Source organism: Symphalangus syndactylus, chromosome 4, assembly GCF_028878055.3.
Source record: "Symphalangus syndactylus isolate Jambi chromosome 4, NHGRI_mSymSyn1-v2.1_pri, whole genome shotgun sequence".
In the NCBI taxonomy this organism is placed as follows: Eukaryota; Metazoa; Chordata; class Mammalia; order Primates; family Hylobatidae; genus Symphalangus; species Symphalangus syndactylus.
This window is the reverse complement of record NC_072426.2, coordinates 98,454,869-98,471,969: the sequence shown is the minus strand read 5'-3', so window position 1 is coordinate 98,471,969 and position 17,101 is coordinate 98,454,869. Positions and strand designations below refer to the sequence as shown.

The window sequence follows — 17,101 nt, the reverse complement described above, 5'->3', positions numbered from 1 at the left end:
TGCTGGGATTACAGGCTTGAGCCACCGCGCCCGGCCTAATTTTTTGTATTTTTAGTAGAGATGGGGTTTCACCTTGTTAGCCAGGATGGTCTTGATCTCCTGACCTTGTGATCCACCCACCTTGGCCTCCCAAAGTGCTGGGATTACAGGCGTGAGCCACCACGCCCAGCCGCAGTACCAGCTTTTAACTTTGCTTGGTATAAGGAAGCACAGAAAGTTTTTCATAGCCAACAATGCATTTATAAGGCCATGATAGACACTCAAATCAAGAATTATTACATTGTGGGAAAAGGAAGAAGATGCTGTCCTCATTCATTTGTCCTTCAGGATAGAAGGATATTCATTTGTATTGATGTTTTGTTTGGTTTTTCAAGACTTCAAAAATAAAGTTTAACCTAACATATATAGAGAAAAGTATAGATCACAATTATACAGCTTGATGAATTTTCACAAAAGGAACAAACTCATATAACTAATATGCAGATTTTTAAAAAAGAACATTTGTATTAGAACAGTTTTTTTTTTCAAGCTGGGAAATAGGCACATAGGTGTTCGTTGTATCATTTTGTTCTTTTATGCTTTAAATTTTGCCTACCATTTTTTAAAAATTATCTCAGGAGGAAATAAGTGTCAGAAAACCTACAGGCTTTAATAGTTGAGAAAGTACTTTTGAGAAATAGTGTTTTTTTCCATGTAGGCCTTTGTCTCCTATGTATCTGATATACTTTATAAACCTGAGAAGGCCCAAGTAACTGAATGTTTTACAATAAAAGAACATAAATAGAGCTGTGTGAAATCAAAGTAGTAAAAATTATTGGTAGTTTTTAAAACATATCACATTATTGGCCTTTTACTCTGCAGTATAAAGTCTGGGTCATCAAATTTGTGAGTACATGGAAATGACAGTTTTCTTTTAAAAATTTTATTGCTAAAGTCCATGATAGTTTAAGAATAAAATGCCCTATTCAGTTCTATAATGTAATATTCAAAGCTATAGAAAGAACTGAGTTATTATTGAGATTCAAATATATGTCTAGTTTAAAGTCTTCATATCTGTTATAGAAATAGTTATGTGTATAGTAGTTAGAAATACGCTTAATCTAAAGTGTTCCCTGGAATTACAGTTATCTACTTTCTTTTATGTTTATTTCCCCAGGTGGGGAGATACGTTTTCCGTGAACATGGAGATTTCAGAAATTTGATTTTTTTCTCTTTTCTTTGATTTTTAAAAATATAATAAATCTTCCTATATTTCTTGATTTTATGAAAAGTATTAAAATGCGATTTTTCTCAGTTCTCGAGTAGGCTTTTTAATTAAATTATGACTCATGCAGTGGAAAAGCCATTTGTAAAATGTCTTTCTGTAAAAATGTTTGGTTATTAAATTTTCTTCTGCTGTTGGAGTCATGTGCATAAAATTATTAGTATGTTCATCTATTGAAAACCATTCATTATTGAATAATTTTTGTTTCTTTTACTCTAGAAACCGATAGGATAGTGTAGGTAAATTACTGTTTCTGGGGTGCATGTGTGTATATACATATGTGTGCGTCTGTGTGTGTGTGTATCTCTCTCTCTCTCTCTACATATATATATATGGTTTTTTTTTTTTTTTTTCTTTGAGACAATCTCCCTCTGTTGCCCAGGCTGGAGTGCAGTGGCACAACTGTGGCGCACTGCAGCTTTGACCTCCCAGACTCAGGTGATCCTCCCACCTCAGCCTACCAGGTAGCTGAGACTATAGGTGTCCCACCATGCCCAGGCTAAATTTTTTTTTTTTTTTTTTGGTAGAGATAGGGTCTTGCGATGTTGCCAGGACTGGTCTCAAACTCCTGGGCTTAAGTGATCCACCCAACTCAGCCTCCCAAAGTGCTGGGGATTATAGGCATGAGCCACTGCGCCTGGCCTGTTTCTAGTGTATTTAAGTGTGTTTGTCTTTGAAGAAATTGTTAGGACACACTGAAGCTTTTGTTTTGTTTTCCTGTTTTCTCTCGACAGGCAGCGGAGGAGGAAATGGCAGGTCCTAATCAGCTCTGCATTCGCCGCTGGACTACCAAGCATGTAGCTGTGTGGCTGAAGGATGAAGGCTTTTTTGAATATGTGGACGTTTTATGCAATAAGCACAGACTTGATGGAATCACATTGCTAACATTGACTGAATATGATCTCCGGTCTCCTCCTCTGGAAATCAAAGTCTTAGGGGACATTAAAAGGTTAATGCTCTCAGTCCGAAAATTGCAGAAAATACATATTGATGTTTTAGAAGAGATGGGCTACAACAGTGACAGTCCCATGGGTTCCATGACCCCTTTCATCAGTGCTCTTCAGAGTACAGACTGGCTCTGTAATGGGGAGCTTTCCCATGACTGTGATGGACCCATAACTGACTTGAATTCTGATCAGTACCAGTACATGAATGGTAAAAACAAACATTCTGTTCAAAGATTGGACCCAGAATACTGGAAGACTATACTGAGTTGTATATATGTTTTTATAGTATTTGGATTTACATCTTTCATTATGGTTATAGTCCATGAGCGAGTGCCTGACATGCAGACCTATCCACCACTCCCAGATATATTCTTAGACAGGTAAGTTTTGTTTCTAGTTGCAAGTTTGTAGGATGTTGCTATAATTAACAGCAATGATATTATATTTATGATAATTATATTGTTTCTTATTGTGGTAGATGTATACTTTCCATTTGCTTTATCTGGTGGTATAAAAAGATATGCTTTGAAATTACCTTTTTCACTTAGAGTAAATTAGGCCTTAAGCCTAGGTGAGTGAGAAAAACCACTGCTCTTTTAATTTTTCAATTTAATTTAATTTTAATTTTAATTTAATTTTTTATTTTGAGACAGTCTCACATTGCACTGTCACCCAGGCTGGAATGCAGTGGCACAACCATGGCTCACTGCAGTCTCAACCTCCCGGACTCAAGCAATCCTCCCACCTCAGCCTCCCAGGAAACTGGGACTGTAGACATGTTCCACCATACCCAGCTAATTTTTAAGTTTTTTGTAGAAATAGAGTCCCACCGTGTTGCACACGCTAGGTGAACTCCTGGGCTTAAACGATCCTCCCACCTTGGCCTCTCAAAATGTTGGGATTACAGGCATGAGCCATCATGGCCTGGACTGCTTAATTTATTTTTGTGTAGTTATAGCTCCTTGGGTACTTTAGATTTTTTGAGACAGAGTCTCACTGTGTCACCCAGGCTGGAGTGCAGTGGTATGATCTTGGCTCACTGCAACCTCCACCTCCCTGGTTCAAGCCATTCCCCTGCCTCAGCCTCCCGAGTAGCTGGGATTACAGGAGCATGCCACCAGGCCCGGCTACTTTTTTTGTATTTTTAGTAGAGATGGGGTTTCACCATGTTGGCCAGACTGGTCTCAAACTCCTGACTTCAGGCAGTCCACCCACCTCGGCCTCCCAAAGGGCTGGGATTACAGGCGTGAGCCAACGCGCTTGGCCAGGTACCTTAGATTTTAAGAGGGTATCTGGAATGATATTTGTAATAAATGGAACTTGGTTGCCTTTTTTTTTTTTAATGAAGAATAGGGTTCTGCTTTCTCAAAAATATTGATGGTGTCATATCACCAAATGAATTGGAACTATCACAAAGAGGACAAATGGATTCAGTGATAGCATGCTGTTTTATTAAATATTGAATACATAAAAAATATAGTATATGTATAACATGAAAAATAAGAATAGAACAGTAGGCCAGGCATGGTGGCTCATGCCTGTAATCCCAGCACTTTGGGAGGCCCAGGTGGGAGGATTGCTTGAGTCCAGGAGTTCAAGACTAGCCTTCAAGTTCAAGACTTGCAACATAGCAAGACTCCTATCTCTCCAAAAAATTAAAAATTAGCCAAGCATGATGGCGCATGCCTGTAGTCCTAACTACTCAGGAGGCCAAGGTGGGAGGATCACTTGAGCCTATCAGGTCGAGGTTACAGTGAGCTATAGTTGCACCACTGCACTCCAGCCTGGGCAGCACAGTGAGACCCTGCCTGTCTCCAACAACAACAACAATAATAAAACAGTAAACAAGTACTCAGAACTGTTTTCACATTTTTGATTTTTAAATCTTTTAAAAATTTGGGTATTACTTTCTTGTTTGTTAGTTTTTGATTTTGTTTTTGTTTTTTAGATGGAGTCTTGCTCTGTCACCTAGGCTGGAGTACAATGGCACCATCTCAGCTCACTGCAACCTCTGCCTCCCGGGTTCAAGTGATTCTCCTGCCTCAGCCTCCCGAGTAACTGGGATTACAGGCACCCACCACCACGACCAGCTAATTTTTGTATATTTAGTAGAGACAAGGTTTCACAATGTCGGTCAGGCTGGTCTCGAACTCCTGACCTCAGATGATCTGCCCACCTCAGCCTCCCAAAGTGCTGGGATTACAGGCATGAGCCACCGTGCCTGGCCCCTTGTTTGTTTTTTATAAAACATTTTGCCCTTCTAAAAGTGCCTTTGCTGGGCGTTAGGGCTCATACCTGTGATCCTAGCACTTTGAGAGGGCGAGGCGGGTGGGATCACCTGAGGTCAGGAATTCGAGACCAGCCTGGCCGACATGGTGAAACCTCGTCTCTACTAAAATACAAAAACTAGCTGGATGTGGTGGCGGACACCTGTAATTATCTCAGCTACTCAGGAGGCTGAGGCAGGAGAATTGCTTGAACCTGGGAGGCAGAGGTTGCAGTGAGCGGAGATTGCGCCATCGCACTCCAGCCTGGGTGTCAGAGCGAGACTGTCTCAAAAAAAAAATAAATACATAAAGTAAAATAAAACTGCCGTGTAGTATTTGTATTTGAAAATGAAATGAATTTAAAATGTCCATGTTCCTATGCTAGAATAATGTATACATCTCATTTTGCTCCCTGTCAAACCTCAACTAAAACTATAGTAAAGAGGTTTTGTTTTGTTTCGTTTTTGTTGTTTTGAGACAGAGTCCAGGCTGGAGTGCAGTGACACAATCTCAGCTCACTGCAACCTCTGCCTCCCGGGTTCAAGCTATTCTCCTGCCTCAGCCTCCCAAGTAGCTGGGATTACAGACATGTGCCACCATGCCCAGCTAATTTTGTTGTATTTTTAGTAGAGACAAGGTTTCACTGTGTTGGCTAGGCTGGTCTCGAACTCCTGACCTCAAACGATCCACCCACCTCGGCCTCCCAAAGTACAGGGATTACAGGCGTGAGCCACCATTCCTGGTGAACTGTAGTAAAGAGTTTTTTGTTTTTGTTTTTTAAGTATGCCCACAGGATGGAGTGGATAAAATAGGAGAAAACAGCCATACTATTTTTGGAAGTTGGAAGACGGATGGATGAGTGGCAATTGACAAACCCAAAATTAACCTAATTATAAAATTTGAGCAATGGGGAAAACTGAGAACCAACCCAGTTTATATTGCAGATTTCTCCAAAGTAAGGAGAACTTATTGAAAGCTGTATAAGAAGTTATATCCATGTATCTCCTCTCCCCTTCTATACAGTTTTTCCAGCTGTAAACAGAAGACCACAAGGAAGTAAGGAAGAAATCATGTGGCTGTCTCGGGAAAATAGTACTTTAGGCAAAGGAAACAGCTGGGTGCAAAAATCTGAACTGGAAGTGTTCCTGGCAGGTTTAAGGAACAACCAGTGAGAGATGAACAGATCTGAGAGGAGACAAGAAGCCAGGTTGTGTAAGGACTTGAGGACCATTGTAAGGACTTCAGCTTTCATTCTAAATGAAAAGGGAAGCCACTGGAAAGTACTGAGGACAAGAGTTGAGGGATCTAACTTCTATTTTGAAAGGTCATTCTAGTTGTTGTATTGAGAATACCCTGGGGGTGTGGGTGGGGATCTAGAGATCATTTAAGAATTTATTAAATTCATCTAGACAAAGAAAATTTTAGATTGGATGAGAACAGTGGTAGAGGTGGTATGAAAGAGTCAAATTCTATATATATTTTGAAATTAGAGTTAACAGAACTTGCTGATGAATTTGGATTTGATGAATTAAGAGAGAAATCGAATATTATTCCAACATGTTTTTTGTTTTTTGTTTTTGAGACAGGGTCTCACTCTGTTCTCCAGGCTGGAGTTTAGTGGTGCATTCATAGATCACTGTAACCTCAAATTCCTAGGCTCAAGTGATCTCCTTCTGTAGCCTCCTGTGTCACTAGGACTACAGGTGTGTGCCACCACACCTGCCTGATTCTTAGATCTTTTGTAGAGATGGGGTTTTGCTATGTTGCCTAGGCTGGTCTCAAACTTTTGGCCTCAAGTGATCCTCCCATCTCTGCCTCCCAAAGCACTGGGATTGTAGGTGTGAGCTACCACCCCCAGCCTATTCCAAGATTTTTAACCTGAGCATCTGTAAAGATGGAGTTGCCATTTACAGAGATGAGAAAACTGTGGAAGGAGCTGTCTTGGAGGGAAAATTAAGGGCTTGGTTTTCGACATATCAGGTTTGAGATATGTTTTATAGCAAAATCAGATGTCAAGTAAGAGATGGAAATATGAGCAGAAGTTCAGAGAGATTGAGAGAGACAGAAATCTAGGCTAAGATTTGGGAATGGGCAGAGAGAGAGAGAACAGTATGCCAGAAGCCAAGCAAAAAAAAAAAAAAAAAGTATTTTAAGAAGTTAGGAACAATTGGTTGTATCAAATGCTGCTGAGAGGTCAAGTAAGATGAGGATAATTGACCATTGGCTTTAGCAACATGTTGGTCATCAGTGACTATGACAAGAGTTAATAAGGGCAAAAATGGGTTATAATAGGTTCAGGAGAGAATGTGAGATGTATTGGAATTTACATGAAGGTACTCTACAAATATGAAACAACATCAGCACAACAGTATTTGTTGTGACATTGTTTGTAATAATTATAAATATTGTAAATAATCTAAATGCTTACCCATGGGAAGCTGGTTGAATAGACTATCATACGTCTATACAGTGGCATACTATTTAATCATAGAAAAGAATGAAGACAATTTCTGTGAACTGATACAAAATGATTTGCAGGAAAAACTCAGCAACAATAGCACTATGAGCACACAGATCATGGTTTTAAAATACTGTTCCCAGGCCAGGTATGGTGGCTCACTCCTGTAATCCCAGCATTTTGGGAGACCCAGGCGGGAGGATTGCTTGAGCCCAGGAACTCTAGCCCAGCCTGGACAACATAGTGAGATCCAGTCTCTACAAAAAATTAAAAATCAGCTAAGTGTGGTGGTTTATGCCTGCAGTCCCAGCTACTTCAGAGGCTGAGGCAGGAGGATCACTTGAGCCCAAGAGATCAAGGCTGTAGTGAGCTGTGATCATGCCACTGCACTCCAGCCTGGGCAACAAAGTGAGACCTTTTGTTTGTCTCAGTAAGTAAGTAAGTAAACAAATAAATACATACCATTCCTCATGAAAATGAACTAGACCAGGGCTGAGACCAAGCAAACAAAAATTGTGGGGTGAGAGGGGAAGCTCTTCAAGAATAATACGAGCAAATAAATGTGGACAGCATGATTATTCTGCCTCCTCCAGTATATTCAGGCAAGTCATCAGTAGATGATAAAATCTATTAGGTGAAAGGCCACTGAGGGGGAGCTTATTCACATGATCTGAAAGTTTCATCTCACCTATTACTTAATTACAGAGGGAATGAGGTAGCTTTACAATGGCAAGATCTGACATGCATCACCTTAACCAAATGATCAAATGTAGCATCATAGTGGGACAAACAGACATTATGTGCATTGGACGTGATGTCCACAGCATCACCTATGTAATCATCTTGTCCAAAAAAGAAAAACTTTAACCTATATCTAATCACGAAGAAACAATCAGACAAATCCAGAACATGGAACATTCTACAAGACAGCTGACATGGACTCTAAAAATGTCAGTGTCACGGCAGGCAAAATCCAGGGGGAAATGTAAGGGAAATTGAAGAGACAACCAAGAGCCACGTGAACTTTAATTAGATCCTATATCAAGAAAACAAAAATAATGCTATACAGGACATTTTGGGGACAATTAGGAAAATTGGAATATGGACTGCATGTTAAATAATGATACTAAATCAGTGTTACAGTTTCCTAGGTGTAATAGTGTATTAGGTTATGAGGAGGATATCCTTGTTCCTAGAGAAACAAAGGGGAGAAGTGTCATAATGTCTGCAACTTACTTCGGGGAGGGGTTCACCTCCCCGAAAAGAGTATATATGTATATGTATGTAGGTATGTATAGAAAGAATGAAAGCAAGCAAATGTGGCAAAATGTTAATTATTGTAAATGATGAGTTTAGGTGAAGAATATAGTGTTGATTCTTTTAACTTTTTTTGTAGGATCAGAATTTTTCAAGTTAAAAGAATTAGGCAAAGAAGTGATGAGAGAGAGAGAGAGAATAGGAACAGAGAAATTGGAGACAAAGTCTTTCCTGTAGGGGCAAGTTTTCCTGGAAGGGCAGCAGAGAAAGGGAGCTGTAGGTTGGGCAGGAGTGGGGAAGGATCTAAGGTCAAGAGGGCGTTTGTTCGTTTTTGGTTTTTTGATTGGCTATATGATAGTATGTTTGTTGTATTAATAATAAGAATGACTCAATGTAGGGGGGTAATGATGGTAGAGGAAAGAGAGGGTACAATGTTAGAATAGTGCCCTTGAGTAGATGAAAAGGAATGGTACCTTGTGGCTGAGAGAGGCTGGCCTTAGGCCCTTGGGCTGTTCCTTCATAACAGAGGGGAAGGTAGAAAATAGGAAAACAGGTGGAGGGTTGCCATATGTGATGGTGGAGCACAAGGAAGTGCTCTCCTGATTGTTTTTATTTTCTCTGTTTAAAGACAGAATGGAGAGGAGGATGGAGGCTTGAGGAGGAAGGATGAGATGTATAAAATAAGCTATCTAGGAGAGTAGGAGAGTGAATAGACTTGTGTAATGCATTAGCAGCACTTAATGGTCTCCTTGAGGTTAGTAGTCATATTAGCATTGTGTGTTTTTACCAGCCTCATTCAACAACAGATACAGGTATGGAATACATGAAGAACTGGATTTAAGCAGGGTTGAGTTTTGCTAGGCAGTACAATGAAGAGAAAAGTGGCAAGGGAGTGGTTATAATGAGGAACCATGGACTGATATGGATGAGGAAAGAAGTAAGGCCAGGCACGGTGTCTCACGCCTATAATCCCAGCACTTTGGGAGGCTGAGGTGGGCGGATCACCTGAGGTCGGGAGTTCAAGACCAGCCTGACCAACATGGAGAAACCCCATCTCTACTAAAAATTCAAAATTAGCCAGGCATGGTGGTGCATGCCTGTAATCTCAGCTACTCAGGAGGCTGAGGCAGGAGAATTGCATGAACCTGAGAGGCAGAAGTTGTGGTGAGCTGAGATCACACCATTGCACTCCAGCCTGGGCAACAAGAGCAAAACTCTGTCTCAAAAAAAAAAAGAAAAAAAGAAGGAAGTAAAGGAAATAAGGTAGATGAAAAAATAATAAAAAACAAGCAAAAAATAAAAAAAACAAAGCATAGTGGGAGGGCAGGAAATGGTCCAGCAGAACAATGAGGCTTTTATTATTTTAAAGTATACAGGCTGGGTGTGGTGGCTCATGCCTGTAATCCCAGCACTTTGGGAGGCCGAGGCAGGTGGATCACCTGAGGTTAGGAATTCGAGACCAGCCTGGCCAACATGGTGAAACCCTGTCTTTACTAAAAATATAAAAATTAGCCGGGCGTGGTGGCACGCGCCTGTAGTCCCAGCTACTCCAGAGGCTGAGGCAGGAGAATTGCTTGAACCTGGGAGGTGGAGGTTGCAGTGAGCCGACATCATGCCACTGCACTCCAGCCTGGTTGACACAGCGAGACTTTCTCAAAAAAAATGATAATAATAAAGTATACAATTCAGTGGTTTTTAGTGTATTTACAAAGTTATACAGCCATCACCACTAATTCCAGAACATTTTCATCATCCTGGGAAGAAATACCCATTAGCAGTCATACTCTATTCATTCCTTTCTCCAGACCCTAGCAACCACTAATCTGCTTTGTTTCTATGAATTTGTCTATTCTGGACATTTCATATAAGTGGAACCATACAATATCAGGTCTTTTTGTGTCACTCAGCATAATATTTTCAAGATTCATCCATACCGTAGCATGTATCAGCACTACCTTCCTTCTTATTACCAAATAATATTCCATTGTATGGATGTACCAATTTTGTTTATCTGTTTATCCGTTGATAGGTGTTTGTGTTGTTTCTACTTTTTTGGCTATTAGTAATGCTGCTATGAACATTCACGTGCAAAGTTTTGTATAGACAAATATTTTCTTTTCTTTTTTTTTTTTGAGACAGAGTCTCACTCTGTTACCCAGGCTGGAGTGCAGTGGTGCGATCTCAACTCACCGCAACCTCCATCTCCTGGGTCAAACGGTGCTCATGCCTCAGCCTCCTGAGTAGCTGGAATTACAGGTGCACACCACCACACCCAGCTAATTTTTGTATTTTTAGTAGAGACGGGGTTTCACCATGTTGGCCAGGCTGGTCTCAAGCCCCTGACCTCAAGAGATCCACTCACCTCGGCCTCCCAAAGTGCTAGCATTACATGTGTGAGCCACCACACCCAGCGGGACATACATTATCAATTTGCAGTGAGGATTTCAAACCAAATTTTCCTAACTCTTTTTACTTAATATGCCACTCACTAAAACTCCATGGTCTTAAACGTCTAAACTTTATTCATTGGAGAATGGTAGCAGATACTGTCAGTGTTCCTTCTATATCCCCTCAGATCTCTTTTCCATTTTCTTGCACATGGATGCTCCCAACATCCAGCAGATATGTCTCTGTTGGAGGGCTGCTCTTGGGCTGCTGGAGCAACTTTGCCTGCTTGAAGAGAAATCCAAAAAGTACTTGGAAATTTACTTCCCACCAGCAGCTGTCTTTAACCAGTGACTCATTTCTCTTTGCCCTAATTGGGACGACATTTAGATTGGACCTACACTGTCCCAAATTCCTCATAAGCCTGAGCCAAAGTTACCCTTTCCTCAGTTCTCCACAGGGCTTTGCTTGATGTCTCACCCTTGCTTTGCTTCCTTGCCTTCTAATCTCATAACCCACTACCTTGTGGGTTTTCTTTGAGAACATTTCCCTGTAATTGACTTTCACACTGATGTTTGTTTCAGGGTCTGCTTCTGAAGCTTATTTTACACAAATCCAATATGTTCAGCACATAGAAACAGAAAATTAGAAGCAGATAGGAATGTTTCTAGAAGCAGGCCCACCTACAGCAGTGAGAAGTGAGAGCTGATAACCATAACAGCAAGGGAGGAAACAAAAGCACTATAAAAAGCAAACATAAATAATGGAAAAACTACATCAATCTGGGGCTTAACTGCCTTTCATTTCTCAGTAGTCTCTGAGGTCATTACCATATACAGTGTAATAATCAGTGTTCATAGTGATGACACTAAATTACTAAAGAAAATTAGAAATTTTTTTTGAGATGGGGTCTTGCTCTGTTGCCCAGGCTGGAGTGCAGTGGCACGATCTCGGCTCACTGCAAGCTCTGCCTCCTGGGTTCATGCCATTCTCCTGCCTCAGCCTCCCAAGTAGCTGGGACTACAGGCGCCCGCCACCACGCCAGGCTAATTTTTTTTTTTGTATTTTTTGGTAGGGACAGGGTTTCACTGTGTTAGCCAGGATGGTCTTGATCTCCTGTCCTCGTGATCCGCCCACCTTGGCCTCCCAAAGTGCTGGGATTACAGGTGTGAGCTACCACGCCCGGCCAAGAAAATTAAATTGTATCCAGAAAAAAGGCATATCTATGTATAATGCATTTTAAAAGCTTAGCTCAAAAATAATATGAGGGATTGAATACACATTTGACAGGTTCCTCACAACAGTCCACTAAAATGGCAGTAAAAGAGTGAAGAAACTGTATAATCCCATGAAAGCAAAAACAGTGCTAATAATGAAAGTTTGGAAAGTAGAATGCTAACTATCTGTTGTGAGGTTGGTGGAAGGTGGCCCTGCCCAAGAGGTAAGTTTATTTCAGAGCTCCCATAAAACAGAAAGTACCAAGCATCACTCAAGGCCACGTACAGATAGGAGCTAAATAGGGGAGAATTGGTTAAAAATCTCCTTAAGCCTGGGCAACATGGTGAAACCCTTTCTCTACAAAAAATACAAAAATTCGCCAGGCATGGTGGAGTGTGCCTGTAGTCTCAGGTACTGGGGAATCTGAGGTGGGAAGATGGCTTGATCCCAGGAGGTGGAGGTTGCAGTTAGCCGAGATTGTGCCACTGCACTGCAGCCTGGGCAGCAGAGCGAGACCCTGTCTCAAAAAAAAAAAAAATCTACTTAAGCTTTTAGACCTGCTCTACTCTGACAGAAGACTAGTGGTCTGTTCTCCAGAGCAGTTGAATATGAAGCACTGTTGACTTAGGGATACCATGTCCAGATGAGAACAGAGCTGCCATGTTTTCAAGAGGATTCATTAAAAGTCTATATACCAATTACAGAGACTTCTAGCTCCCTTCCTTAAGTAACTAGACTTATTTCTCATCTCCCCTCCTACCCAACCCCAGTCGTCCAAGAAGGGTAAGATTCCTTTCCTTAGAAAACCTGAAGAAAAACACTGCAAATAACTGGTTGGGATATCCTTATCTAATCAACCAGATCTTTGCACACTCTGAGTGCACAGAGAAACCCAAAGCTTGACAAAGCTCAGTCTATGCCCACAGAATGTCTCATCTTTTTTTAGTACTTTACTGTCAAATATGAATGGTCAGTCAAGAAACCAGACGTCTGAGAAAAACATAAACGCAAACAGAAAAAGAAAAGTAAATTGGAAAACACAAAATAGGGAGCAGACGAACACTTAAAAAAAAAACTTCATGTTTTCAAGAGAAATAAGAGATGTTGCATTCTATGTGACAGTAATGAGAGGCCCAAAGAAAATTCAGAGAAAAAGAGCTTTTGGAAAAAAAAAAAAAAAGAAAGTAGAGATTTAAAATCCAGCAGGGGCTGGGCGTGGTGGCTCACACCTGTAATCCTTTGGGAGCACTTTGGGAGGCCGAGGCGGCCGGGTCACCTGAGGTCAGGAGTTCAAGACCAGCCTGGCCAACATGGCAAAACCCCATCTCTACTAAAAATGCAAAAATTAACCAGGTGTGGTGGCAGTTGCCCATAATCCCAGCTACTTGGGAGGCTGAGGCAGGGAGAATTGCTTGAACCCAGGAGGCAGAAGTTGCAGTAAGCCAAGATCATGCCACTACAGTCCAACCTGGGCAACAGAGCAAGACTCCGTCTCAAAAAAAATAAATACATAAAAAATAAAAAATAAAATCCCCCAGGATTGTCCGGGCACCATGGTTCACACCTGTAATGCTAGCACTTTGGGAGGCCAAGGCAGGTGGATCACTTGAGGTCAGGAGTTCAAGACCAGCCTAGCCAACATTGTGAAACCCTTTCTCTACTAAAAATATAATAATTAGCTGGGCGTGGTGGCGGGCACCTGTAATCCCAGCTACTCGGGAGGCTGAGGCAGGAGAATTGCTTGAACTCAGGAGGTGGAGGTTGCAATGAGCCAAGATGGCATCATTGCACTCCAGCCTCGGTGACAAAGCGAGACTTTCAAAAAAGTGAGGCCGGGCACGTGGCTTATGCCTGTAATCCCAGCACTTTGGGAGGCTGAGGCGGGCAGATGACCTGAGGTCAGGATTTCGAGACCAGCCTGACCAACATGGGGAAACCCCATCTCTACTAAAAATACACAATTAGCCGGGCATGGTGCCGCATGCCTGTAATCCCAGCTACTCTGGATGCTGAGGCAAGAGAGTTGCTTGAACCCAGGAGGCGGAGGTTGCGGTGAGCCGAGATCGCGCCATTGCACTCCAGCCTGGGCAACACGAGTGATACTCCGTCTCAAAAAATAAAAATAAAACTGAATTGCCAAGATGAGAGTTAATTTTATTCTAGGAAATAACCATGCAGGAGGATTGCAAAATACAACCATTCTAAATTGGAATAAAAGGGAGCAGGCTCTAGGAGAGATTGCCCTGGAGGAAAAATTGAAATTGATAGACTAGTTTGGGGATGAGTTAGTAATAAGCACTCAGGAAACACAGAGCAAACTAAAAACAAGAAGAATTTATTAGCTCCAGAGAATTACAAAAAGTTGTACAAGAAAGGAATTTTTTTTTGTTTTATTTTATTTTATTTTTTTTTGAAACAGAGTCTCACTCTGTTGCCCAGGCTGGAGTGCAGTGGCACGATCTCGGCTCACTGCAACCTCCACCTCCCGGGTTCAAGCAGTTCTCTGCCTCAGCCTCCCAAGTAGCTGGGACTACATGTGCCTGCCACCACGCCCGGCTAATTTTTTTGCATTTTTAGTAGAGACGGGGTTTAATCATGTTGGCCAGGCTGGTCTTGAACTCCTGACCTTGTGATCCACCCGCCTTGGCCTCCCAAAGTGCTGGGATTATAGGCGTGAGCCACTGCGCCCAGCCATGTTTTCTTTTTTTAAAATACTTTTATTTCCCTAGTTATAAAATTAACATGTCATTGTAGAAAAGTTTTTAGTATAAATGTACAAAGAATAAAAGAACCGTCAATAATCCTGGCACCCAGAGATGACCTATTGGACTATTTCATTCGTTTCAGTCTCCTTCCCCTTCCTTTCTTCCTCCCTTCCTCCCTCCTTCCCTCCCTCCCTCCCTCCCTTCTTTCCTCTTTCTTTTTTTTTTTTTTTTTTTTTTTTTTTTTGAGACAGGGTCTGGTTCTGTCGCCTAGGCTGGAGGCAGTGATGAAACCTCGACTCACTGCAACCTCTGCCTCCCAGGCTCAAGCCATCCTCCCACCTCAGCCTTCCAAGTAGCTCGGACTTACAGGTGCGCAGCACCACGTCTGGCTAATTTTTGTATTTTTCGTAGAGACCTGGGAGTTGGGGTTGTTCACCATGTTGTCCAGGCTGGTCTCCTCAACTCCTGAGTTCAAGTAGTTGGCCCACCTCAGCCTCCCAAAGCACTGGGATTACAGGCGTGATCCACCATGCCCAGCCTCTTTCTTTTTCTCTCCCTCTCTCTCCTTTTTCTTTCTTAAAGTGACCTGTCCTTTATTAGTGGGTAATCATAGGAGCTGTTTGGTGGGGAGGAAAAAGGGACAAATTGAAAATAGAAAAAAAACCAGGGTTATAAAACAAGGGAAGATAGAGAGAAAGAGGTAAAATGAAGAACAAAAACAAGGGGCCAGGCGCTGTGGCTCACACCTGTAATCTCAGCACTTTGGAAGTCTGAGACGGGAGGATCACTTGAGCTCAGGAGTTTGAGACCAGCCTGGGCAACAAAGTGAGACCCCATATAAAAAACACAAAAAGTTAGCCAGGCATAGTTTCACGGGCCTTGTAGTCCCGGCCACTTAGGTGGCTGAGGTGGGAGGAACACTTGAGCCCTGGGCTATCTAGGCTGCAGTAAGCCGTGATGGCGCCACTGTACTGCAACCTGGGTGACAGAACAAGACCCTGTTTCAAGAACAACAACAACAACAACAACAACAAAGCATCAAGTTCAAACCCTGATTGTTTGCACTCTGAAAAGAGCACTTCATGCAAGAAATGGGCCTTTCTCCCATTGTCCTTTGTGGGTAGTCCTATATCCAGATCTCTGTGCTATAGGATGGGAGAAAAGGGTTGCCACTTCTTTTTTTTTTTTCCTTCTGGTATTTGCTGTCAAAAGTTATATAAAACCAATTTTAAGGTCATTATTAAAAGAGCACCTTACTGGAAAGGGTAGCATCATTCACATGTATACTTCTTCAATTCAAAATCATTTTTTTCTGTTCCAGCGTTCCTAGAATCCCGTGGGCCTTTGCCATGACAGAAGTATGTGGCATGATTCTGTGCTATATTTGGCTCCTGGTTCTTCTTCTTCACAAGCACAGGTACCTCATTACTCCATTAAATGACTGAAAATGTTTTGACTGTTGTATCAAGATCATAAAATCTTATCTTTCTCTTTGCAGTTTCCTTGTTAATTTCCTTCTCTGGTCATTGTGACATAGTTATTAACAAAGGATTTTGAGTTTGATCAGTAAGAGTCAGCCTAAGATAATATCTAGATATTTAGTAATAATCCTGAATGCATTTTGCATGGAAAGATCAGAGATGCCCTATGGCTGATCATGATCATCTCTGATCTAAAAAAAGAGGCCGGGCACGGTGGCTCATGCCTGTAATCCCAGCACTTTGGGAGGCCGAGGCAGGCGGATCACCTGAGGTTAGGAGTTCGAGACCAGCCTGACCAACATGGAGAAATCCTGTCTCTACTAAAAATACAAAATTAGCTGGGCGTGGTGGCGCATGCCTGTAATCCCAGCTACTCCGGAGGCTGAGGCAGGAGAATTCGCTTGAACCCCGGGATCAGACCTTGTGGTGAGCTGAGATTACGCCATTGTGCTACAGCCTGCGCAACAAGAGCGAAACTCTGTTTCAAAAAAAAAAAGAAAAAGCTAAGAAAGCCTTATCTTTCTTTAGAAACAAACTGGAAATGTTACTTTCTGTAGGATAGAAACTCTTCCAAGGACATTCTTTGGTCACATGTTTAGATGGAAGAAATTTTCTCTGCTTGGAGGAGGCCCATTAAAAAAGAGATTATTGGCTGGGCGTGGTGGCTCACACCTGTAATCCCAGCACTTTGGGAGGCCAAGGCGGGCGGATCACGAGGTTAGGAAATTGAGACCATCCTGGCTAACACGGTGAAACCCCGTCTCTACTAAAAATACAAAAAAAATTAGCCAGGCATGGTGGTGGGTGCCTGTAGTCCCAGCTAACTTGGGAGGCTGAGGCAGGAGAATGGCGTGAACCCAGGAGGCAGAGCTTGCAGTGAGCCGAGATTGTGCCACTGCACTCCAGCCTGGGCGACAGAGCAAGACTCTGTCTCAAAAAAAAAAAAAAAAAAAAAGAAAAGAAAAAGATTATTAGCCAGGCACAGTGGCACATGCTTGTAACCCCACTACTTTAGGAGGCTGAGGCAGGAGGATTGCTTGAGCCCGGGTGTTCAAGACCAGCCTGGGAAACATGAGGAGACCCTGTCTCTACAAAAAATTTAAAGATTAACCAGGTGTG

At 42.1% G+C, this 17,101-nt stretch overlaps 1 protein-coding gene across 3 annotated transcripts in view; it reads left to right on the top strand.

Annotated features, from left to right (window-relative positions):
- The window catches only part of SAMD8 (sterile alpha motif domain containing 8), a 69,150-nt gene that overhangs the window by 39,065 nt on the left and 12,984 nt on the right, over positions 1-17,101 (top strand). For all 3 annotated transcript variants that reach the window (XM_063637592.1, XM_063637594.1, XM_063637593.1), the window contains 2 exons: positions 1,999-2,591; positions 15,823-15,918. In XM_063637592.1, coding sequence (XP_063493662.1) covers positions 1,999-2,591; positions 15,823-15,918 — 689 coding nt within the window. The remainder of the gene's footprint in view (positions 1-1,998; positions 2,592-15,822; positions 15,919-17,101) is intronic.